Below are 23,927 nucleotides of genomic sequence, written 5' to 3'. Positions count from 1 at the left end.
TAAGCTCATGTTAAACATTCACGCTCTTAGTGCTTCCTCTTCTCAGGCCCTGCTTGTAAACTTCATTTCTGTGGAATGGTAAGTCCTTACCCATTGTTTTGTATGCACATATAGTCACTCAGAAGTCTTAACCTGGAGAGAGATGGGCAGAGCAGGAGGAAGTTCAACGTGCAGCATAGGAAGTTCCAACGTGCCAGTGTGTGTCCTCTCAAAGCACCCAACCCACACAGCACTCAGCCAACAAAACTGCCCAGGGCAAACCAAACACTTGTTGATAAATGCAGGTCTGCTAAGTCTGCACACAGATGGAAAGCATTTACAAATTGAAGAATTTCATTAAAAAGTTTAATAAAATACTATAATTCTCTTCACACATCATCATCTCAGTGACCCAGGCACTTTAACCGAAAAGGAGTTTGGCTAAGATTTCTTTTTTCCTCTTAGATGCACATCCACATTTAAGATAAACCTCTCAAATCTAGGCAGCTGTTTGTACACAAAGCATCCTCTCAACCCACATCACCTCGGAGCTGTGCTACCACTGCCCCGGGGCAATTACAGCTCTATCACACAGACAGCTCCCCACGCACTTCCACACATCTATCAGTGGGGAAGAAAGAGGCATAAATCAAGTACACTTTTCTTGGTGAAGTGTCAGAACTGGACTTGAACAAATGCCACTTTCCTTCCTTCTGTGGCAGTGCTTGGCATATAACTGCTGATTTGCACAAGAGGTGAAATTCACACCATTCCCACACTAGTTTCATTGTATACTTCTCCCATCCAGCCATCTCCTCTGAGATTAGAACTACTGAACAAAGCTGCTTCATCTTACAAACCGATGATCCAAAGTACAGCTTGTCCAAAAAGGCCACGTTATTCAGTGCTTCCCACCACCCAGCATATACATGCACACAGAATAACTCAACACACTGTTCTTCCTTCCAGCAGAGTTTGGCCTGCTCCATCAGTTGGACAAACCACTTTTGCTGATTGTCCTATTCAAGGCAGAAAACTCTTAGTTATTCATGAATTCACACGTAAATGGCTTGCAGGAGCCATCTACTGAAAACATACAACTTCATTCCCATGGAAGAGCAGCAGACTCCTGATGTTCAGAGGAAAACTTGCTGTCATATTCGACACGTGTTGGTAGGACTCCCAGCTTCCAACGACAGATCTCAGGGCTTTATGCTTCTCCTGCTCCTGATGTCATGCTGGGACAACATCCTCTGCTCAAGCTATGGTAAAGTACCTGGTAGTAAGAACATCAGTGTTGAGTCTCTCACTGGCATTTTTAGTACCGATGAACCCCAAATGACAACTCGAAACAGCACTTGCTTCGAGCCTCACACCCTAAGGATGGTTGGTTGTGTTCTCTTTTTTTCCATAAGATAAAGATCAATAAACTATTTAATCCCTTCTTAAAATTGTTCCTTACACAAGGCTAATTACAGATTGCAAAATACAGATTGCAAGAAAAACCTCTTTCAGCATACTTATATATTTTTTTTTCCTCTCCATGAGATTTGGAATTACAAATGGTAATTTACTACTCAAAGATGAGAGTTTTGTCCTCAGGGATTCCATATTTTCCTTTGTGTTCTTCAAATAATTTGCTGAGTTCCTGCAGATAAAGCGCATGTAGCTGTTCAACCTCTTCATTGGTGGGATTCGGGTTCCTTTTTACAAGGATGGGGCTTCCCACTGTAAATCAAACACAAGAGCAGGATTAGCTTCACTGACATCTCTTCTCAAGAGAAACCACTCTCTCTCCTGTAATAATGGCTCTGCCCCAGTTCACAGCAGAGCCACAGCACAGTTCTCTTCTTGCTTGCGGGCCTCATCCCACCTTTCACAAACCCAGTCTCTGGCTTTATTTCTCCCCAGCATTGCTCAAAGTCAGGTAAAATGAATAAAAACTCTTCATAATTTCAGTTTGGCACGAGAAGAACAACTGAGGAGGGTTACCTCGAACTCAGAGCAGTTCACATCGAACATACAACCCCTTGAGCTACAACTGCTTTGCCATTGGGGCAGTACAACACAGAGACAGTTTAAAGCAGCACTGAACATTCTCCACATGTGAGACACTGCATGAAACCTGCGACTGTGTTTCTTCAGCTGTGGCAAGATCTGGAATGAAGTAATCCCACAGAAGTGCAGAGGGCTGTCTCCTCCACACAATGCTGCACTTAGCTAACAGAAGCTTCCCATGATCTCAGTGTTGTGTTGTTCAATCGCTCCAGTTTTTGAAACCTGTTCTTCTTTCATTGGAAATGAATAGATGAACAGAACATAATAGACCTGATAAAGGTTGCAGAGGATCTAATCAACTCTGTGCTAGAAAAACAGAGAGCTAAGAGCATCCCCAGCAGTTTTAAGAAATGCGCCTGAAAATCCCTTTCAACACATATTGCTGATTCAAATTGGATGGTGTTGACTAAAGGGAAGTGAAGAGGAACCAGAGCCTCAAAGGGGCTGACTCTGCATGCTCCTCCTGCAGCTTTGGCTGCCAATTGCTCAGAGGGCTGGCACGGTGCTGAAATCCAGGTTTAAGATGGTCAGGGGTGAGAAGCAGCCCTGGGCTCAGTAGTACCTTGAGCAAGGGAAATCACTATCCATCAAACACAGGACAGGAAGCACAGCATCTGAGCCAGTGCCAGCTCCAGGAGGAGGAGGCTCACTGCTACCTGCCTGTGTTCTCTACAGATAAACAGTTGGGTGGAGCTCAGTGCAGTCTCGCAGCTCTCAGGAGGTGAGCTGACACTTCTGAGCCTGCATGGAGCCATAATGCGAGCCCCTCCAGAATGCAGCTTTGAAACAGAGATAGCAAAAGCAAGGGCTTTCGGGAGATGATACAGAATCTACTCTGGTCTTGCTGATTTGTAGCATTGCAGTACATCAGCCACAGGCCACCTCTGCCCTGGCAGGAGCTACAATAATGAAGATTTGCATTGAAGAAGCATTGTAAAATCCAGAGCAGACAGAAACACCATTAGCTCAATGAAGAACTGCAGAGAATGCATCACATTCATTCCAGTGCTTTGAAAGCTTCATGGCTTTAAATCGAATGACACTTTCAGCCTGCTGATGCACAATGTGGGCTTTAAAAATTAAATGTCTTCCAAATTATTTTACTAGGTGCACTGATTAAACATCAAAAGAGCTCCTTCTTTTGTCTTAAACGTATGGATCTGATTCACACTAAAATCAGATCCTCCCTCAGTAAAAGGAAGGGTCTTCTTAGATGTTCCTTATGGAAATGCCAGACGAGCTCTGTTTAGTTTTCAGTAGAAACAGAATGGATTAGTTCAGAATCCAGCTGAAAAAGGTTTATCCATAGTTTGCAGGCAACCAAGTCCTGCCTTGCACAACCCCTACCATAACCTTTCTTTTTTTTCTGCCATTTAAAAAAGAAGAAAAAGATATTCAGTCCTATACTCCAGTGAGAGGAGATGATAAGGATGAAAGCTTTGGGGGAAAAGAAAAAAGTTCTCTTCCAAACTGCCTGTCAACACAGCATACATGTTCTTAATTAAATGTGAATGGATCTTCCCATGGGAGGAAAAACACAACTGCAGCTGCAGGGCCAACCAAGCAGCAGCCTGCTGAAGGCGTGCTCTCCCTTCTCTCCCCAGTACCAGCAAACACCACATCGGAACCACCCTGCTCCTTCCAACAGCATTGCCCTGCGGAGCTGCTGCAGTATCTGCACCATTTCTCTGCAGATAAGAAATGAAGGTGCTGAGCCTCTTACAAAGTAACATCAGTGTACAGAATGCACAGCAGCGGCTGCAGAGCTGTGCCAGACCTTTGGTACGGGCTGGACAACCCCTTCTGTTTCCTTGAGGACTGCTGAGACAACAAGTCTGGGAACAACCATGAATGAAGAATGACTTCTGGCCTTGGAAAGAAAGGGGGAATGGAGAAAGGATTTTCCCCTCTGAAAAACATATGGAGATGTATATTTTAGATCTCACATACTTGTCTTAGGTGCACGGTAACCAGATGCTTCAGTTAGATTTACCCATTTACACAGATATCAATGGAGCACTTTTGCATTTTTAAGCAATTGCAAATGCATTAGAAAAGGCACAAGGAACTCACCAACAGTGTGAATTGGTTGCCTGAAAGGAATTAAGCCAAAACTGTACTGAAATATTCCTCGGGCGTGAAACAGCGGTAGAGCAAAGCCCATTATCTTTTGCAGCTTCTCCTGTATAGTTCTTAGCCGCGAACCTCTGGGGTTTGCAACTTGCTTGAAGAGCTCATTTTCACCAAAGGAAAACACCGGGACCAGATGAGCTCTGTAAAGCAAAGAACAGTGAGGATCCCACACCAGCCTGCATTTGCACTGTGGTTCACACCAGCAATGTGGAAGCTTTCCCAATAATCAGCACAGAACTTCCGCAGCTCCAGAACTCATCAGTAGCAGCATTCAACCCTTCTGATACACAGCTGCTTTTTGGCTACACAGAGGTTTTGTTTCCAGAAAAGAAGTCATTCACATACAAGTAGCACAGAGTGTTTGGGCAGTATTTAGCTGTTTGCTACCCATTACAACCTTTGATTATTCATAATAATAAAAACAGATGATTGTATGTACTGTCATTATGATCTTATCCACCGCTATTTCAGCAAGTCCACTCTTGTTCCACTGTGTTTTCATCTTTGGCAGGCGAAGAAATCCCACTGTTAACCTCACGGTGCTCCCAGCTGGGCGATGCCAGAAGCAGATCTGAGCCCTTCTCAGGCTGCTGGCTGGAATCATGCACACACTGGAGCTCAGCACAGAAAACACGACACAAAACAGACATCCGTACAAACCAAAGTATGATGCCAAACTCCCCCACTGTCCAATTCCCAGTGAATTCCAGACTTCCTGGAGCACCATTCTTCAGCTATTATTTTATCAGGGGTCAGATCATACCCACAGAAATTATACTAACTCACTCTGGTTCCTTCACAGCTGAATTAATTTTAATTCAGTTCATGAACTGCATTGGAAGGAAACGCACTAAGCAGTTCCTAGACCAACTACCCTGAGCACTGCCTCTAAGAGGCAAAAGCACCCCTGTACTTTCAGTCTCAGCAGCAGCACATCCTACAATTAGGGTTTAGTTTGATGAAACCACAACCTACACAGTCTGAGCTTTTAAAAAATGACCAGGGTGATCCTAAGCAGCCTCTGAAAGATGTTTTATTTGCTTCATCTTACTTTCACCCATTCCATTCAGCTTGCACTGTCTGTCAGAAAATGCTTTCTGTAAAATAGCAGCATCACTATAATATTAACAAGGTGATTTTCCACAGAGCTCTGAACTCCTGAAGAGGAGGCACTGAGGGCAGAGCTGGCTGTAAAGTACTGTGGACAACTAAAACCTCCTGTATGGACAAAACACTGCTTTGGGAGCTTCCCGAGCCCAAGAGCTCCCAAACACTGTAACTCCCTATTCCAACTGGTGCCTGCTCAAAGGTTAGTTTCTCCAATGCAGCACATCACCCAGCTGCTTGTAAATCAAGTATTGGAAAGTGTGGAACATACTGTGCTATGCAAATACTCCATTTTCTACTACAACACTGAGACAAACAGGAAAATCTTGTGGAGCAATAGCAACCTAAGACTGAGATTTGTTCTAATCTGCATAGTAAAGACTGTCGCAAGACATTATGTAGGAGGTTGTGACAGAGAAATAAGTAATTTCTGATTGTGAAACTAAGGATAAGTCAGCTGATTCATCATTTGTTTCACATTTTTAGGATTTCTTCACTTCATATCAGATACCTGTATTATTCTGGGCCACAATGTCGTTTCCAGCAGCACAGACAGCTTCAGTTTACATACTCAGAGCACGATTGACAAGTTCCCAGCTGAGGAACCAGCGCTTCTCTGTACTAGCAGTGCAAGAGTCAGGCCAGGGAGCACAAAGGATAACTAACTACTAATAATACAAAGGATAAGTAACTACTGGATGCAGAGCCTCTGGCACAGGATCTGAGGACTTCAAAAGCACCATGTCCTGGCATCATAGAGTCCAACCATACAGAAGTGATATCAGGATTCCCACACTTTTCCTAACAGCTGTTTCCCTTGAACGTGCTCAGACCTTGACTAACTTGTAGCCCAGCACACAGGGTGATCATGCGTGAGGTGCAGGTAAGCCATTCAGGCAGAGACACAGCATTATTGCCCTCTCAGAGCGCTCTAGACACTAATCCTCTTTCTTAAAGAGGATAACAATTACTTGAAACACCAAACTTCATAAGGCAAAAAGTGGCCCTTACTGTGTTTTGTAAGTGCCCTGATCTTGTCATCACTTGTGGGGATGCTCTTGAAATCACAAGCATGAAAGGCAAAGGAGTATCTAGTTTCTCAATCCAGATCAGCTTAGATGAAAGATAAATACCAGCCTCTGTGGATTGACAGATCAGATGTATCTGGACATGCTCAAAAAAGCACTTAAATATTCCTCTAATATTTATGGTAATAAATAAAAATGACTGATGGTGTTTAGGGCCCCATTGGTACCATCAGCAGTTGAGCAGGAATTAGTGCCTAAGAAGGCCTTTGCTCAAAGTCCCAACTGAAACACAGAAGTGTTGTTTCTGGGTACAAATTACACTAAATTATTACTTTATCAGACAGCAGATCCCTTCTGAGAATTCTCGTGACATTTATATATAAAACACTCTTGTAGCTATTCTGTGTCAGAATATTTCTAGAAAAAATAATAATCAGCCTCAGCATCCTACATGAAAACAGAGCGCCCTGCTCAGAGCCCACCTTTCTTCCAGTTAATGGTTTCAGAGGAGCGTTACAGGTCCGTCAAGGATTAATATTGGTTTTCATTGCTTTGCACGTTGTGTAGAACTCTGAGTGTCTCATAGCTTAGCAGAACAAATCGATGGCTCTGCTGATCCTTGTACACAAGGTTCTACACCAGTCCAGCATTAACAGAACTCATATTGTGTACAGTGTGCTAAAGATATTAATACCAGCTCTGTTTAGTCATACATTCATGGATGTTTGATAGGAAAAATTAAGCTGGCTTGAGATTCACTCCAAATACTCCCAGAAACTTACATTTATAAACAACAGTCCTTAAAAGAAATGATTCAGAATGAAGTTGTAAAGATATCTTCCTGGACCATGCTTTACAGTGAGTAAATGGAACAGGGCCCAGCACTCTTATTTACTTATTGCCTTCAAACGATAAGAAAACTCTGTCGTAATATAGCTTCGATATACAGAAAACAGAACGGCTGCAGTCAGCAATAAAAGCTGAGGTTTACTAACACTGTTTCACAATTCCTACTTTTTGCTACTGCAATATAAAACAGCTGAAACAGATCACCAAGATATGCTAATATGTCCACCTACTTCTCACCAATTATGAAAGGCAATAGGGATTTTTTAACACCCACAGACTGGATCTAGGTGCACAGACTGGCTCTCATGTCAGATATCCACACGTACATACACCAACAGTTCTATCAAATTGTAATTCTGGGTTTACTATATATAGTATGTACTATATTTAAGAGTCTGCATTCAGAGTGCACCTGGTGGGACAGCCCAGGTGGGATACGTACCCATGTTTCAAGGCCATTTTAATGAAGCCCTTCCTCTTGAGGATGTTCAAAGTCAAACTCCCAGGATGAGCATTCAGAGATTCCTCTGCTCCTCCAATCACAATGACGGATGCATGGCCGCCCTCTGCGTTATTCAGCACGTATGAGACACTCTCCTTGGAGGCAGAAACCATTCCTTTAGGAGCAAACATTTAGAGAGTGATTCACTACAGCTTCATTTGCAAGGACTGTGGAATACATGAAATGTTTTAAAACAGTGTCTAAGTGATGTTTCTAAACATTTACAGCACGTGACAAAAGTTTAAAGATTTGGGTTCAACCTCCTCATTCTACAAAAGATTTGTTCTAGGATCTAAGTCCTTCAGTTTCAGGTTTTGGAGCTAAAATGATTTGCCTACCACAGCAATCTGAGATCTTCAGGGAAGAGTATGCCATTTCTGCCCACTCAACTCAACTCACTCCCACATTCCATGTCAGAGGACCAGACAGCTGAATTGCAGCAGATACTGCTGGGGCAGCAGCTAAAGCCATAAAGCACAGAGGGCTTAACAGAATGACTGGTGGACTTGCTAACTTAAACACAGATCTATGGTGCCAAGCTGATTCCCTTCTCTTCAGAGCTCTTAGCAGCAGCTTCACTTTAGGCAGTGGCACAGCAGCGTTAGAAGAAACAGGAAAGGCTCAGCTGTTTCAGCTTACGATGACTACATCAGCTTATTCCCTAGTAACCAGCACCTGCCACTCAAACTTATTGAGGCTAATCTCTTCTTGCTAGAATAGCAGTACTTTCCTAGTGCTGCTGCCATACTGATACTTCTACTCAGAGCACACTGACAAATGAGCCCGCAGCATTGACTCAGACCTTGCTAAGAACTTGGTACATGGAGAAATCCTATTTCTAATAGAATTATCCAACCCCTCCAAAGTTTCTTTGTGCCATAAATTCTTACTGAAAAGGCTCACAGTGGAACCACTCACCCAGAAGCCATGTTTAGTTGTATTGTGTTGAATTAATATGATCATTTTCAAGAATAAACAGCATTAGATAAAATCTCTGTGTGTTTTTTTTCCCCACTTTGTGAGTTTTTTGTTTGTTTGGTTTTTGTTTGGTTGGCGAGTTTTTGCTTGGTTTGTTTTTGTGGTGTTTTGTTTGTTTTGGTCTGGTTGTTGTATTGTTTTTAAAGGGCTTCCATCAATGCCTGCTCTTTCGGATGCTGAGTGAAGGCTTCTTCCTTCTTTCTCCCATTTGAGACATTACAACATGAATTGCGAACATCTCACAACAATAAAACAACGACTGTGATCCAGTTTTCAGAGTTGGCTACCAAGAGAAATAGCTCGCTACTGGAGCAAATTCAGAGTACTCCATAAAAAAAAAAAGCTATTTGCCACATATACCTTCACAGTCACTTTTACTCTGAAAAAGGCAGCTGGCCTGAGCCCTGCAAGTCATTTGAGTGATGCTCTTTCACCAACCAACATGCACTCTCTCAAAGAGAAAGCAATGTCTTTCCCTGGGACAAACGCTACAGAAGTGGAGGCAGGGCACTGCTCCCATTGCACAGCAGCTCAGCTCAGGGAAGAAACGGGTGGGGAAGAAAACAGCATGCTACAAACATGGCTCTCAGCAACATGAAGATTCTGCAAGTGTTTCATAATTTGACTGATAACCTGTATTATACTGAAGGGACCCCTTTGGTTTATCAGCTACAGACCAGTGAAAAACAAGCTAAGACGCTGACTACGATGTAGCATGTTTTTACTTGAGACGTTTCTCATCCAGCAGGTAAATATTTATTTCTGTAGGTCATGTAAACTGACTTTCAGGCTATGCAATGTTTAAATTTGTCATCTTCCATCACTATCTGTCTCTCAACTTTGCAAGCCTGAAAAAATCCTCTAAAATATATCTATATCTATATGTACATATATATATATTCTTTATTTTTCATGGAGAGGCATGCAGTGGTAAGCTGAAGTAGATGTAAATTTGCAATTCCAATATCAGTCTAAACATCCTAGGCGTGTTTCCCATATGGGGCAAATGAACAGCTGGTCTGAAATCAGCATCTATGTTAGTCAGGACTAAGAGCTCCCAAACCTTCTCTTGCCCACTGCACCGTACTTTCTCAAATGCCACAGTTCAATGAGTTTAAGTGAAATAGCTCCTCTGTTAAACCACTGTGCGGAAACACTGGTCAGAGACAGAACTGCAGTCCTGATTTGATTACCCATTTTTCTGTTTACCAATCTCGATTGCACGCTATTTCTGTCTTTTATTATTGCATTACTAATGACAAGTATGACTCCTTTATGACAAGTGCTATGCAGAACACTGACAAAAAAATGTCTGTCTTTACAGTTTACATCTCTGTTAAAAGTACACAAATTTGAAACGTGGGGCCTTAGTCAGAAGTAAGTAATTGACTTTTAACTACATCTGTTTGTACTGAGTAGGACTTTAAGCTTTACAGGTGAGAGATTATCCTCAATTTGTTTTTCAAGCATCATTGCACAATGACTGAATTACACTATACCTTCACACGCTGCCCTCCTCTTGTAAATAACTGCTGCTTACTACCACTGTCTCTCAGTTAGAGGAGAGACCAGCAATTTGTTTTCAGAAAACAAAAATGGCTCGGTGATATGAGTGGTAAAAGAAAAAACCACAGTCCTACAGTCCTGAAACACCCCAGTGAATCTATTAGGAGCTCTGGAGGAACCTTTTAGCTATACACACTCCTTACTTCCCAACCAGCAAAATTTCCTTGGTGTTAAGGTTGTTTCTGTGCAGGAAGCACAGCCTTGGGCTAATGGCTAAACCAGAAGTTCATAAAGCCTCTTTAATTCAATTCCCCGCTTTGAGAACCACTTACTAAATCATTCATTCTCACAACTCATTTAGGGTAGGGTGAAGGAACAGCGATTGCTCAAAAGCCACCAAACAAGTGCCAGAGTTCAGCAAGGAGGGAGGGCTGAGCTAGGGCAGGTTCTGAGGTTTGGAACAGCAGGGTGGGGAAGGGAAAGCAAAGCTCAGGAAAACAGCTCTGACCAAAGGGTACAGAGGGAGCATGGAGATGCTGTAGGCTCCATTCCCCTTGCCTGGGGGGCAGGCGACAGACAGATGACATGCCCATTCAGTCCCAGGCTGCCTTAGCTCCTGCTCCTCTTCCGACCTTCTTGCCACATCTAGAGTAGGCAGAAAGCAGCTTGGCAGCAATACTCTCATGATCAGCAATTACTTGACCTATAATTGTTTATTTGCTCTAGCTAAGATAATGTTCTAAAAGGTAGAGATATAGTGTTTGACCTCAAGATTTCAGATTTAATAATTAGCACTAACACCCAACAGTTCTTTTAGAAAAGCAATTTCTTTGAACCTGTTCCTGCTGTAAAGCTGTTTCATTTTTGCAGTGGATCAGCTGCATCGTGTCTGCTCAGACTTCCACCAGGATCCATTAGAAATAATGATACATCAGACAGTTCAGCAAAATCAACAAAGCTTCTTGAAAATTTCAAAACCATTTTGCAACCAGAATTGAGTTCCTCACGTAACAGGTCCCGATTAGCACCAGCGCTGATAAGTCTGAAGTGAAATTACCTACAGCTCACAGGTCAGAACCACACCCTACATTTGAAACAAGAAGGTACAAAATGCAGCCAGAGTTAAGACAGTCTGCTTTTACCTACCAGCACTCATGACATACTCTCTGAAGAAGGGGCAGCCAAACCAAATGGGCATGATATGAAGATATGGAGTGAGTCCGGGAAATAAATTCTTGAAACTTGGACCAGTGCAAAAATTCCCAAAGGCTCCAGCCACCAGAACCCCATGAGGGTGAAAGCCAAGTAAGTAGTTGTGCTTTGGATCCAAATCCGAAGTTTTTATTAGCTGAAAAAGAGAGAGAGCGGTGGACATTTTAATACTTCTATCACAGCTATTCTGAAAAACTACAAGGCACAGAGACCGCACATTGACAGATTGACATCAGTGCAGGCCAACGGCTGTTCAAGAAACCTTTTACCCACCTGAATGGGGAAGTATTCCCTGAAGTAATTCCAAACAGTCCAGTTCTTGACCCACTGCGACCGCCTGCCCCCCGCGCATGGCGTTTCCCAGTCCAGGTACAGCCACAGCAGGTACAGAACACCCAGGAACCAGAAGTTGCTCAGAATCAAGAGCAGGAATAATCCACAGCAAAACTGCCCTGGAGGAGATGAAGGAAAACAAAACAAAAATCACAGAACTATTACTAATCACAGCTGTAGAACTGCTTGGCTGGTTACTGTACTCAGTGTACACACACTAAATCAGCTTCTTCACATTGTGGGAAAAAAAAATACAAATAAAGATGCGATATTCCAGAAGTTGGCAGAAGAGATGCAAAATGGAAAAGGGCTGCAGCAAGACCTTGTATTGATAGGAATGGTGGTGGGCAATTCTTTTCCCTTTCTGCTTCTTTATTTCTCTTGCAGCAAAGCACACAGATGTGGGCAGCCAGCTAAGACCAGGGCAGCAGAACGTGCTGCTGTCTGCCCTGCTGTACACCTTACATCAGCTGCTTACTCTGGCTTCATGCAAGCAAAATGCATCAGGTGCATAGATTAGAGTAATTCAGCAGATGCTAAATTCCAGGTGGCCTCGGCCATGGCACTGTCTGTTCATATGACAGCAAGAAAAACAGGACCTAGTCCTTGCTGGAAGACTCAACAGGCAGAGCTGCATCAAACAGGCATTATTCTGTGGTGCCTTAGAAAGCAGCCTTTTGAGAAGCATGTTGTATGTCTCACAGCTGATGGTCTTTCATGAAGGCAATACCCTGTTGCTTCCCAAAAGAAGCTGTACCAGTGAAACAGCCTGGGCTATTTAAAGAGAGCAAAGCAAAAATGTCACAGAAATACAGCAGCCAATAACTTGACTAACACAATGTAAACATTGGCAGCATTTATAACTGTGAAACAAGCAAACAAACTAACAGTAGCAAACCACTTGTCTTAGTAAAGATGAGCTTCATTAAAGATTTTCCCTAGCAGGGTTTACTTGGGAGCTGAAAGCTGACAGCAGATTCCCTGTATCAGGGAAGCAGGTTTCGAGCTGTTGAAATCAGAGCCTAACTTGGCCTATGGGCACTCCTGCATTTCCACCAACCTTAATACTTACTTTTTCCTGAATGTCTCCCAACTCACCCCCTCTTTTGACCCTCTTTTGCACCTCTCTGTGCATTCAGAAATGGATATATTGTCACGGCAGGGAACAAGCAGGAAAGGACAGGGAACAACCCCCAGCCAAAACTGAAGCAGGATCAAACATCTCTGTTGTGAAGGATGCTCCACAATTGTTTCAATAGAACCAGGACAGAAGGCTCCTGCTTCTGCTTAACCTCACACAGAGGTACACCTCAGTAAAAGCAGAAAAATACCACAGCGGAGATGCACAGACCCTCAAAGTCAGTGTGGAAAACCCCCCCAGAAAATGGCAGCGAGTTCTAGGGAATTCCTTTACCATGGGCCAAGGATGATGGGTGAAGGAGGACACTCACTTGCACTTCTCACCTGAGGGAGAACTCACTGGGAATCCCAAACTGGCAACACTTCAAAATAAGGAATAGAAGGATTTGGAGGAAAAGCCCGTATCTATTCTATGAAGAAGAAATCGTGAAATAATAGAAATTTCCATGAACGATAATCTGGACAGGATACAAAGGGTCACAGATTACATTTGAATAAGAAGTTTTTAATTGCCATCAATTAATGAATTTCAAGTTCTCATGAGGAAGTTGGTGTTTATATTCCCTAGCCTTCCTTTCAGAAGCACTTTTGGCTCAATGAAGAATCACGTGGCTTTTAAGTACCAGTTACCTAGCCAAACAGTTGAAAGGGGCCTTGGATCAAAGCATCCTTGCTGTGAAAGCTAATTAAATCAGCAGTGTGAAGTACTAGATAGCACTGTTTAATACCATACAGTGGAGACTAGCAAGCTCGCTGCTTTGCTTTAGCTAGAACAAAACTGGAGCCAAGGTTACTGCATAAGGTATAGGGAGTTGAGTACACTGCCAGCACTTCCTAGAGCTCAGCATCTTGTAGCACAAAGCCCATTTATTACTGCACTCACAAGGAAATATGCAAAGCAAATTCCTTCTGTCATACCTCCTTATTATTTCAATGCATTAACTCATAGCAAGATGAGTTAAACACTGATGACTCAAAACCAGTGAGCCTGTAAACAAAAAACCTGTATTTTAGCCTTCAGAAAAGTCAGTGAGCAACCACTTTAAATTCACAAAGTCCAGGAGAAAAGGTGAACAACATGGAATCTGTCACTTGGCTGTATCGCTGCCCCCTCCAATGTATTTTCAGTGTACACTGTAAGTAAGTTTTGAATGAGTTTGAATTAAAGCTTTGAAAATATTTCAGTGGTGTTTTGAAGCAGCGGGTGGCAAAAGAACAATATGGATTAGAAGACAAATCAATACTGTGAGACTGCCAATATCTGGTTTGCCAGCCAAAATTGGGTTAGTGACTTTAAGTTCCTTTTCCTCCGTTTCCCAAATTATAACATAGGGATACCGTTGTGCTGTGAGTCTGATGGAAAAAATCTGTATATAGTATTAGGTGGTAGTACCAGCAGCTATCCTGCCCAATGATGCTTGAACACGTGATGTTTCAATCATTAAATAAGCCCTGAGATTGCAGCAGCAAGCGCCAAATCCATAAAATGGTTAAATAGCACAGAGATAGGAAGCAGGAAACCAGTGGACTGGGTTGGTAAACACAGGCAATCCCAGCAACTGGAAGCTCCAAATCCATCTGTGGTTACTAAAGAGCTGAAAATGTTTGAGCAGTATCTGCTATGAGGGCCCCCAGATCTAAGATTGTTAACAAGAAGAAAAGCCTACCATTGGTCTCTGAGCAACAACAGTCATGTCCAGCCAGTGTGGGCTCTACATGGCACTGCAGGAATCAGAACCTTCAGGTTGCCTTCCAAAGCAAGGCCACTCACACTGAGCTCCCTGGGCTGCAGGATGGCTCAGATGGCCCAAGCTCTGCTGCAGGTCCTGCTGTAACTGCAGCACCTTCATGCCTTTAGCAAAGCATCCTGAAAACACACCGTGCTGCTGTGTCTTAATTTGAACCTCATCCCTCAGAGGATGCAATAATCAGGACATCTTGATGCCGCTGGGATTCCAGTCAATAAATACACTAGTAGAGATGTGACTTTTAATACTTCTACTGTTCTGGGCTCTGAGTATGCGGGCCTACCAATACATAACACAAGTCTAGCACAGAAAGCAAGCTGAAAACTTCATTTCTTACTTCTATGGCCCTGGGGGAAAAATAAAGATAGCATCTTCTTTACCAACTGCATTGACCCTGCTTATTGGATGCTTTTGTTAGGGAAAAGGAAAAAAAAAACAACTTCTGGAAGCACTTTCTAAGTTACCTTTAAATAGTAAAGAAAGAGATAGGAAGCATAGGAACTTGCTGCCACTTTCTACCTGTGGCAGATATGGGCTCCCAAACAAAACTTACATCTGCAACAAAAAGAAGGAACCAGCTAATTTACACTAGTAGCACCGGAACATTGAAATCCACTTGGATTTTGTAGCCATCTTCAGGGCAGAGATGATGAGGATGTCAGAGTTTGTTGAATAGATGACCGTCCCTTCTTGGTATATCAGTCGCAGTTCAGAGCCACAGTCACAGGGTATTTGAGCATTCCTACCCAGGGAGTTGTATTTCAACACTACACTGATAACAAATACAAATCCTCAGATGCCAAGGTTTGGAAGGTTGGTTTAAAAGCTTGTGTACCCTGCAATTTGGTTCTATTTTCAAGCAAGCCTATCTTCCACTAGCAAACACCGATAAACTAGAGATACGGAGCATTAGGCACTATTAGCTGTTAGACAGAGCAGTCTGGATACAGTAAATCCCTCGGTTACTAATTACCAAATCCTGAGACAGCATGCCAAAGAACATGCAAGTCTACACACTTCCTACATCTTTTATTCCTCCTTAGGCAATCGGTGTTAGTTAAGCTCACATACAGGTTGCCACACTAGATGGCCACTGGCCTGACACAGCACAGCCATTTTTCTGTTCTTACATACACACAGACATGGCTAAATTCCCTCCCTAAGATGCAGGTAACAGAGCTAGCATTCTTAGAAATACCAGTCAGTCAGGCACCAGCAAATACCCTGTTATTCTGTGATCATACATCAGTCCCTGCCCGAGGGTCAGCAATACACATCCGGGATAGATGAGTACAGAGGCAACAAAACAAGCACACTATCAGCCAGCCAGGAAGAGCTCATAGCATTCAGAGCAACTTGTTTGTCAGAGAGAGAGAGAAGAGCAAAGCTTTGAAGAATGAGACGGTGGTTTTGCTAGCCAGCTACAGCTGATCAATCAGTTCAACACAGGGTAACAAAATATCAAGACATGTTTGGAGAAAAGGTTATTTTGATTTCTGTATGAGCACATCACACCACACACCTGCTTTCTCACTGCTGAAGTCACTTGTTACTCCAGCAGCAATATCTCCCTCTGTGGCAACTGTTTCATCACTCTTATAATTCTGGGGAAGCCAGAGCCACAACTCAAACCTTGCCTGAGGACTGAACAAATTTTATCCCTCTCCTTCACCTTATTCTGTTACTTGATTTATGTATATCAGAGAGGAAGAAGAAGAAGACACAGCACTTGCAAAGCAGCACTTGAACCAAATTTAACAAAAATAAATCATTTTGCCTTGAAACAAACACTTTAGATCTACATCCTGCTCAGGTAACCATCTCCTACTGATATGAGCTGAACCTCATTCACAGATAGGCAGTACTGCGGCACACAGCTCACCTCTGTTACACACTTAGGGACTCAGTTATTATGTGAGGAACAGAAAACCCACGCCAGTTCTTAGTGAGAGAAGATCAGATGTATCGTTAATTGTAGCAGAATGCATTCAGTTAAGATTCTTAAGGAAGCCAAGCTTAAAAACAAAGATCACAGAATCATAGAATACCCTGACTGGGAAGGGATCCTCAAGGATCCTCAAGTCCAACTCCGTGGCTCCACTCAAGACCACTGAAGCCCAGTGCCTGAAAGTGGAGTCCCATTGCTCCTCGAATCCTGGCAGCTCAGGGCTGAGCCCACTGCCCAGTAGTGCAGTGTCCAAACCTTCCCCCAGTGCCCACAGTGCAGTCACACAGTGCAAAGCACAGTGGGACAACCCACCCCATTGCCTGGCAGCAGCACTGGGCCTGATGCACCCCAGGGTATGGATGGCCCTTGGGGCTGCCAAAGTACACTGCTGGCATACATTCAACTTGCTGTCAACCAGAAACCCCAGATCCCTTCCCACAGGACTGCTCAGCCAGGACTGCACAATCCCAGGTGCAGAATCCAGCACTCACTCTTACTAAATTTCATGTGGTTGGCAATTACCCAGCCCTCTGATTTGTCAAGATCTCTCTGCAAGGCCTCTCCACCCTCAAGGGAGTCAACAGCTCCTTCCAGTTAGCATTGTCTGCAAACTTATTACAACTTCAAGCCCTCTGTCCAAGCAGTTGGTGGAAACATTAAAGAGAATTGGCCCTAAAATGGAGCCCACACCAGTAACACCCCTTGTGTTCACTGCCTGTCACAATTCATTTTGAGAATGGGTTGTAAGATGGTAGCAATGCAAGCTCTCTGCTCTTACCCATAGTCAGCCCAGCAGCATTAGCAAGCTTGTAGATCTCATTTCTCCAGGTGCGGATACCAGCACACAGCAACAGGCACTGCACGAGTCTAGAGTCAGACCTGCACTGACTATCTGACATTAAGCTTCAGCCTGAAGCTCTTCTGGATACTAGAACAGCAGATTTGGTTTCCTAGACTCCAAGCTGATACTTTTCTTTAAAAAGCAACACGCCCATTGAGAACACTTTTCTCTTTCATGGAACTTAAGCTAAAACTACTGTAGCCTGCTGCACTTAGAGTGCGTGAGAAAGTAGCACAGAGCAGGATACAGTCAGACTAGCTCCTAGATACAGCTCATAGTATTTCAGAGTTCATTTTTGCTTCTAGAGTCATGGATAAACAACAGAAGAACCAGGGCTACAATAAAAACTTGGTTTTTTTTTCTGTTTGAGGGCAACTTTTGGCAGCTTACATTACAGAACAGGAAAGCACAGGAACTTACACTCTGCATTTTAAGGAGGTTCCTTTTGTTTAATGAAGTGCTGTGTACATCTATACAGCTTTTCAGAGGCAGAGGCATGTTTATTCTGCCTACGCTCTAAAGCAGAAGAATACTTTTGCAGTACAGACCTGGGCCGGGCCAGTAAGCAAAGCAAAGAAGCAGAACTTACCTGTCCTTTGTTGACTGATTGGCTCTTTCTACAAGCAGTGATAAGCAATTGCAAACTGAAGATTCACAGGGTAAGGAAACTGTTGCACACGTGTGCTTCAGCCCAAACTGCCCACAGCCTTCAGTCTTAGCAAGAGGGCATTTTCAACCACACTATGAAAACCAGGCAGCAATGCAACTTGAAGAGCAAGGAGCAAAGACCTTCACAAAGCACTTTTTACAATACATGTAGGTAATCTTAAGAGTCCTAGCCAGGAAAACAAAAAGCAGTGCTGTATTTCCAGAGTCTTATATCCAAGTCATACCATGGATTCAACATTACAACAGACTCAAGTTCCCCTTACAGCACCAAATCACATATTCACATCCTATTTCCCCAGATTTCAATGATGTCTTTCCCTGGTTCAACTTTTATCTTTCCAGGCACTAATTTTTAGAGTTCTCTAACTTACAGTAAAGCCTTGCCCTAGTTCAAGCCCTCACAATAATAATACCCACTGAAACACCACCACCCCCGGCCCCACAACCTTCCCTGTGATCAATTCACACAGTATTCCACTTGTGCCTGGGTATTCTCTGCATGGCCTGTAAGCATCACTTTTGATTTCAAGAACATAAGAACTCTTTCCTCACCTGGTAGCTTAGTGAGAACAAAAAGGATAAAGGACAGCTAAACATAACCACAGTGCAGAACGTTAAGAACAAACCCATTGTTTTGGTTCTTAAAGATATTTAGGATTCAACCAAGTGACTTTTTTCTGAAACCAAGTGATATTGTTTAACTCTCCCATTCTGACTGACACGTGACTGAAATGGTGCACCTAGAAAATGATGGAGACGCTTCAGAAAGCTCGAACAATAAGTGAAAGTACAGGCACATAATTATCAGCACCTGTTCACCCTCTTTTTGACCATTAGGAAACAGTTTCAGGGCAAGGCTGGATGTGGCTCTGGGCAGCCTGGTCTAGTGGTTATATACATATATAACCATATATATATGACAGGATTTTCTGTATTCCTCAAGGAAGTAGCAGCACTGCCACCACATATGCTGGGATAAAAATTTTCTCCCACTGCTTCTTGGTATCCACTGTTCTATTTAAACCAGAATAATGAGATATACCAAGATTTAATTCAGTAACACAGACTAGAAAGCAAAGACTATTTGCAATGTAGCCACAGATATAAACAGGTGGACATTATATGTCCAACCACATTAAATTATAGGTAACATAAACAAATGCCAAGGGTAAGTCTGTAAAGATGTTCCACATCCTCTGTGCTTCCCTCACATTGATAAGTGATTTGGGCATGGTCAAATAACCTTACAACAGTCTGAAACACATCACACCTACATCTGTAAGACAGTAGATTTCAAAGACATACAAGCACACATATTCCCTTTCTCCTTGCAAATCCACTGAAGCATTCCAGGGTTACACGCAGTTGTTCACACCACACTTTGAGTCAGGTCTGCCCCACACAGCACTCACACAGAGCCCTACTAACCTACATGGGCTGGGGAGCTGGTCGCAGAGGATTACGGCTCAGTTTGCCTGATGAAGTGACTCATTTTATCAAGTCGCAGACAACTACCCATCAGATTTGCTGCTGTGTTTAGCGATAAGAGCCTACCAAGCTATTAGGAAAGTTCTCTATAAAACAATTGGAAGAGCAAGTTCACTAGGTAAAACTGTCAGGATCGCTTTCTTGAAGCATTCATTAATTCACTGAAGTGGCAGGGGGGTTGGAACTACGTGATCCTTGAGGTCCCTTCCAACCCAACCCAGCTCATTCTGTGTGTGATTCTGTGTGTGATTCTGTGTGTGATTCTGTGTGTGATTCTGTGTGTGGTTGTGTTACTGGCTGGCAGTTCACTCAAGCTGTCGATCTTCATTAAACACCTACTTAAATGAAAAGTTCATTGAATTGCAGCATATTAAGGTACCCGACAGCAGCACCGGTGAAGCCTTTAGGTGGCATTCCCTACCAACTTGGTGTTAGCTGTCAGAAGCCCTGCAGGCAGCTCAATGAGAACACCATCCCTAGCGTTTTAAGAGCTTATTTTTAACCATCTCTAGCGTTTTAAGAGCATATTTTTAACAGGATCCACAGAAAGGAAGAGATCCAGCAGAGGAAAAGCCAAGAGGAGCCATCAGGGAAGAGAAGCGCCCACCCCAGAGGCTCGACGTCCCACCCGCCCGCTCACAGCGCTGCCCACAGGTGTGACAACCCCGATTCGGGCAAAGTGAAGGAGATGGGGCTATTACCCAGCAGGAGGAAGGAGAAGATCCACTGCAGCACCGCCACGGTCTGGATCCTCCTCTTCAGGGGGACATTGATGGGAGCGAAGCGGACCTTCATGCTGAGCGGAGCTGTGCGGGATCAGGGCTGGCACTCAGCGCCCTGCCCGCACCTGCCGCCCCGCCCGCCGCCAGCGCTGCCCACGGCCGGCACGGCTCCAGCGGGCGGAGCCGGGCGGCGGGGGCGGGCCGGGCGTTCAGCGGGGCCTTGCGGGCTGAGCTGCCGTGTCCTCATCGCCTTGTGCACGAACATCGCGGCCCTGCTGTCAGAGAGTTACAGGGCCCTCAGCCCCGCTGTAGCTGCCCCAATCTCCGCCTCCTCTCTCGGCTCAGGCTCGGGCGGCGCTGCTGTCTCGCTCCGCATTCAGGCAGTGCGCAGTGTGCCCTCACGCGGCCTGGTCCTCGCTGTGGGGAGCGCAAGCGCGCAGGGTGCTGTGAGCGGCCATGCCGACCGTCAGCGTGAAGCGGGACGCGCTGTTCGAGGCGCTGGGCAGGACATACAGTGAGTGCGGCGGGGGTCGGCGGGGCTGCGGGGCCATGGGAACGTGCGGAGGGGTCTGGAGCCTGTTGGTGTTGTGTGGGCACAGCCGGGACTGACGGCCCAGAGCAGCCGCTGTGATCACAGCGCGGCCAGCAGCACGCCGGCTGCTGAGGAAAAAGCTGCTCACACTGCGAATTTTACCCTTTTTTTTTTGGTCAAAATAGCCGTTTGAAAACGGCCCCAAATAAACACAACGTGTAATAAAAGCTGAGTTCTGAGTGTAAAGCAAAACTCCATTTATTATTATAATTATTATTTTCTTCGCCCAAATAAACACAACACGCAATAAAAGCCGAGTTCTGCGTGTAAAGCAAAACTCCATTTATTAATTATTTATTATTATTATTTTCTTCGCAGCCGATGAAGAATTTAACGACCTTTGCTTCGAGTTCGGTTTGGAGCTGGATGAAGTTGTGAGTAGCGCTGTGGTTGTTGCTCTATGGGTGGATAGATGTTAGTGTCTGTATGGATCCATAGCACAGCGCTGGCACCACAGTTCTGTGGGCAGGGCTGCAGCATTGCCATCTATACATGCAGGCCACCAGCAGGCTCGTCAACCTGAAACATCCTCGTATCTGTGCATAGTACTGTCCATAGAACATCACGTACCCTGTGTTCTTGTTACAAAGTACTACTGCCATCAGCTGTGTTGACACAAGTGGTTTGAATCCGACAAGAACGACATCAATAAAGTTATTGTCTTAGGAACAAGAGACCCTGAGGTGGCACAGTGCTGTGGATTGGGGAGCTTGGCTCTTTGCCTCCTGTTCTTAAGCCTCTGGCCAGTTTAGATAGCAGCATAAGGATGGCTGTAGGCCATATGTTAAACATACTGTGAAAGATATGTTTGGCCATATTTTGTACACATTTTTGTATGCATTGCCACAAGTACGTGTTTATCCTGGACAATCCCATTGCAATTAATGTGGTTTTTTTATCCAGGATCTATACTTGTGAAAGTGCGTTGACCCTACAGTCTGAATCCACACAAACCTCAGGGAGTACACCACATTTTGTCCTTGTTTTTTAATTGAAATTAATTGTTCTTATAATTAGGTTTATCAGAAGATACCTGAGCATCATATATTGTGCTGAATTTCTCAATAGACCTGATGCTACAAATCTTTCCTGATCTATAGCAGCAAATTAGGTTTTCTGCTGGGATCTGCCTGCCTGGAGACTTGTGTTTCCATCTCTGTTTTCAAAATTCAAATTCTGATAGTGAAGTTTGCTCAATACACTACATTACAATCTTTACATCTGAGAAAAATGTTGATTTTATAGTACTTTTGGTGCTTGGCATGCTTATTTGCTATATAAATCCCAGTTATGTTTCCTGTTATCTCACTGTCACAATGTTAAGATATTTCAGGTTAAAAATAAAACAGTTGTATTTTGCTTGATTTCAGACATCTGAGAAAGACATTATAAGTAAAGAGAAAGGCAAAGGAAAGGCAGAGGGTGCGTCTGAGACTGTTCTCTATAAAATCGATGTTCCTGCCAACCGCTATGATCTTCTTTGCCTCGAAGGATTGGTCCGAGGTCTGCAGGTCTTTAAAGAAAGGTAATAGAGAGTGAGATAGTTTTGTCTTAGGTTATTTGTTTAAATGAGAGTCCATTTCTGATGAACAGCTTTGCTACTTGATTGGGTTTTGAGGACAGTCATATGTCTAAGTCAGGTATATTTGTCAGATATCCACATGCTTCATGTTTTTTCCACTGGGGAGAACCTGTTAAATACTTTTATAAGAGTAGACCAGAGTATTACACTTTGAACCTGCTCTAAAAGTTTTCCAGCTGCTATTCCATTTGAGACTTATCCTCTGTAAAGAACTGGTGCAGTGGTATGTCTTGTGCTCCTCTGTTATACATACCAACAGAAATAAAGTCATAACAGAAGTGAAGTATGTTATCTCCTTGAGAGCTTTCTTCCTATTTTAGTTATGTGTCAATCAGTCAATAGAAAAATATATAAATATATATTTATATAAATATATATAATATAAATTATGTACCCAAATTCCAATGTCCAAAACAAGGACAGTTGCCAAGAAAATATTCTATATATAATTACTCCTGCACTTCTAAAAAGCTTTCTGAACTTTGCACATATTCTGTCCTTTAGTTACATATTTATTTCTATCTTTATTCTAGGATGAATCTCCCTAGGTATGAAAAGATAATACCAGCTAAAGGTGAAGGTCAGAAGCTGATTATCACTGAAGAGGTAAAGGTGTTTACTGCCCAACTGTATACTTACTGAAAGTTTCTGAATCGTGAAGGTAATATCAATAGCAATTTTATGACTGCAGTGACACCAGAAATCCTACTTGCAGAACAAGATCTGAAGAAAGTTTAATGTCTCTACTCAGTGTGTGAGTTATTTTTAGGAACAACAAAGGGAAGGAACAATAGGCAAATTATTCTGGGTGAACCTAATTGCAGGTCAACTCAAAGCTTCAGAAATTTATAGTGCATTTACCTTCTGGCTGTTACATTGTAATCCCTTTTGTCTCTGCCAAACTTGAAGTTTTTTGTTTGGTTTTGTTTCCCTTTGATTTCTAACATATTTCCAGATTTTTTTCCTTTTGGAGGCTGTTCCACCAAAAAGAAAAGAAAAAGAAAAAAAAATAATAATAAAAATCAGTTATTGTGTCTTTTGTACTTGACATTTATCATCTGTTGCTGTTGCAAATTGCAGACTGTCAAAATCCGTCCTCATGCTGTAGCTGCAGTCCTTCGTAACATAACTTTTACCAAAGAACGTTATGACAGTTTCATTGACCTCCAAGAAAAACTACACCAAAATATTTGCAGGTTAGTGCTTAAACTTCAAATGCCACATAGCGTATGAGCATGATTTGATTTTATGTTAAGATTTCACCGCCCTGTTGTGGAGAGGCATTATATATTATGTTTGTATTAAAGAAATATGTAGCAGCTCTCTTTCTCCTTCTCATTTCCTTATCTGTTTCTATCTGCTCTCAATACATTCCAATGTAAATACATCTTCTATAAGAGTTGAGGGAGATGCCTTCTACAACAGTTTCAATGGACTTTTCACTGCTGTGTGTATTCTTAACATTTCTCATTGCTAACAAACAGTGAAAATGATTTCTAGGCTTCTCAGAAC

At 43.2% G+C, this 23,927-nt stretch overlaps 2 protein-coding genes across 3 annotated transcripts in view; one reads left to right on the top strand and one right to left on the bottom strand.

Moving 5' to 3' along the window:
• Nucleotides 1-331: 331 nt before the first annotated feature.
• On the bottom strand, nucleotides 332-20,413 carry MOGAT1 (monoacylglycerol O-acyltransferase 1). The gene is made up of 6 exons (XM_015871331.3): nucleotides 20,221-20,413; nucleotides 11,626-11,804; nucleotides 11,287-11,488; nucleotides 7,597-7,771; nucleotides 4,111-4,310; nucleotides 332-1,707 (listed from the first exon to the last, which is right to left on the bottom strand). Exons 1-6 carry the CDS (start codon nucleotides 20,312-20,314, stop codon nucleotides 1,553-1,555), a joined length of 1,005 nt encoding a protein of 334 aa, XP_015726817.1. The 5' UTR covers nucleotides 20,315-20,413; the 3' UTR covers nucleotides 332-1,552.
• Nucleotides 20,414-20,662: 249 nt separating this feature from the next.
• Nucleotides 20,663-23,927, top strand: part of FARSB (phenylalanyl-tRNA synthetase subunit beta) — a 32,263-nt gene continuing 28,998 nt past the window's right edge. For both annotated transcript variants that reach the window (XM_085513548.1, XM_015871330.3), the window contains exons 1-5: nucleotides 20,663-20,755; nucleotides 21,152-21,207; nucleotides 22,204-22,358; nucleotides 22,949-23,021; nucleotides 23,496-23,611. Coding sequence is in view for 1 of the 2 variants with exons in the window: in XM_015871330.3 (XP_015726816.1) it covers nucleotides 20,698-20,755; nucleotides 21,152-21,207; nucleotides 22,204-22,358; nucleotides 22,949-23,021; nucleotides 23,496-23,611 (458 nt within the window). In the remaining variant the exon portion in view is untranslated. The remainder of the gene's footprint in view (nucleotides 20,756-21,151; nucleotides 21,208-22,203; nucleotides 22,359-22,948; nucleotides 23,022-23,495; nucleotides 23,612-23,927) is intronic.

Source organism: Coturnix japonica, chromosome 12 (assembly GCF_054131305.1).
Source record: "Coturnix japonica strain WE chromosome 12, WE-NBRP24, whole genome shotgun sequence".
Classification (NCBI taxonomy): domain Eukaryota; kingdom Metazoa; phylum Chordata; class Aves; order Galliformes; family Phasianidae; genus Coturnix; species Coturnix japonica.
This window is presented reverse-complemented; position numbering and strand designations above follow the sequence as displayed.

Coding starts and splice junctions, on each gene's coding strand:
- MOGAT1 (XM_015871331.3), bottom strand. CDS start 20,314: ATGAAGGTCCGCTTCGCTCCCATCAATGTCCCCCTGAAGAGGAGGATC. Junction 7,772..11,286: donor AGAGTATGTCATGAGTGCTG/GTAGGTAAAAGC, acceptor TTGCTCCTAAAG/GAATGGTTTCTGCCTCCAAG. Junction 4,311..7,596: donor AAAATGGCCTTGAAACATGG/GTACGTATCCCA, acceptor TTTGCTTTACAG/AGCTCATCTGGTCCCGGTGT.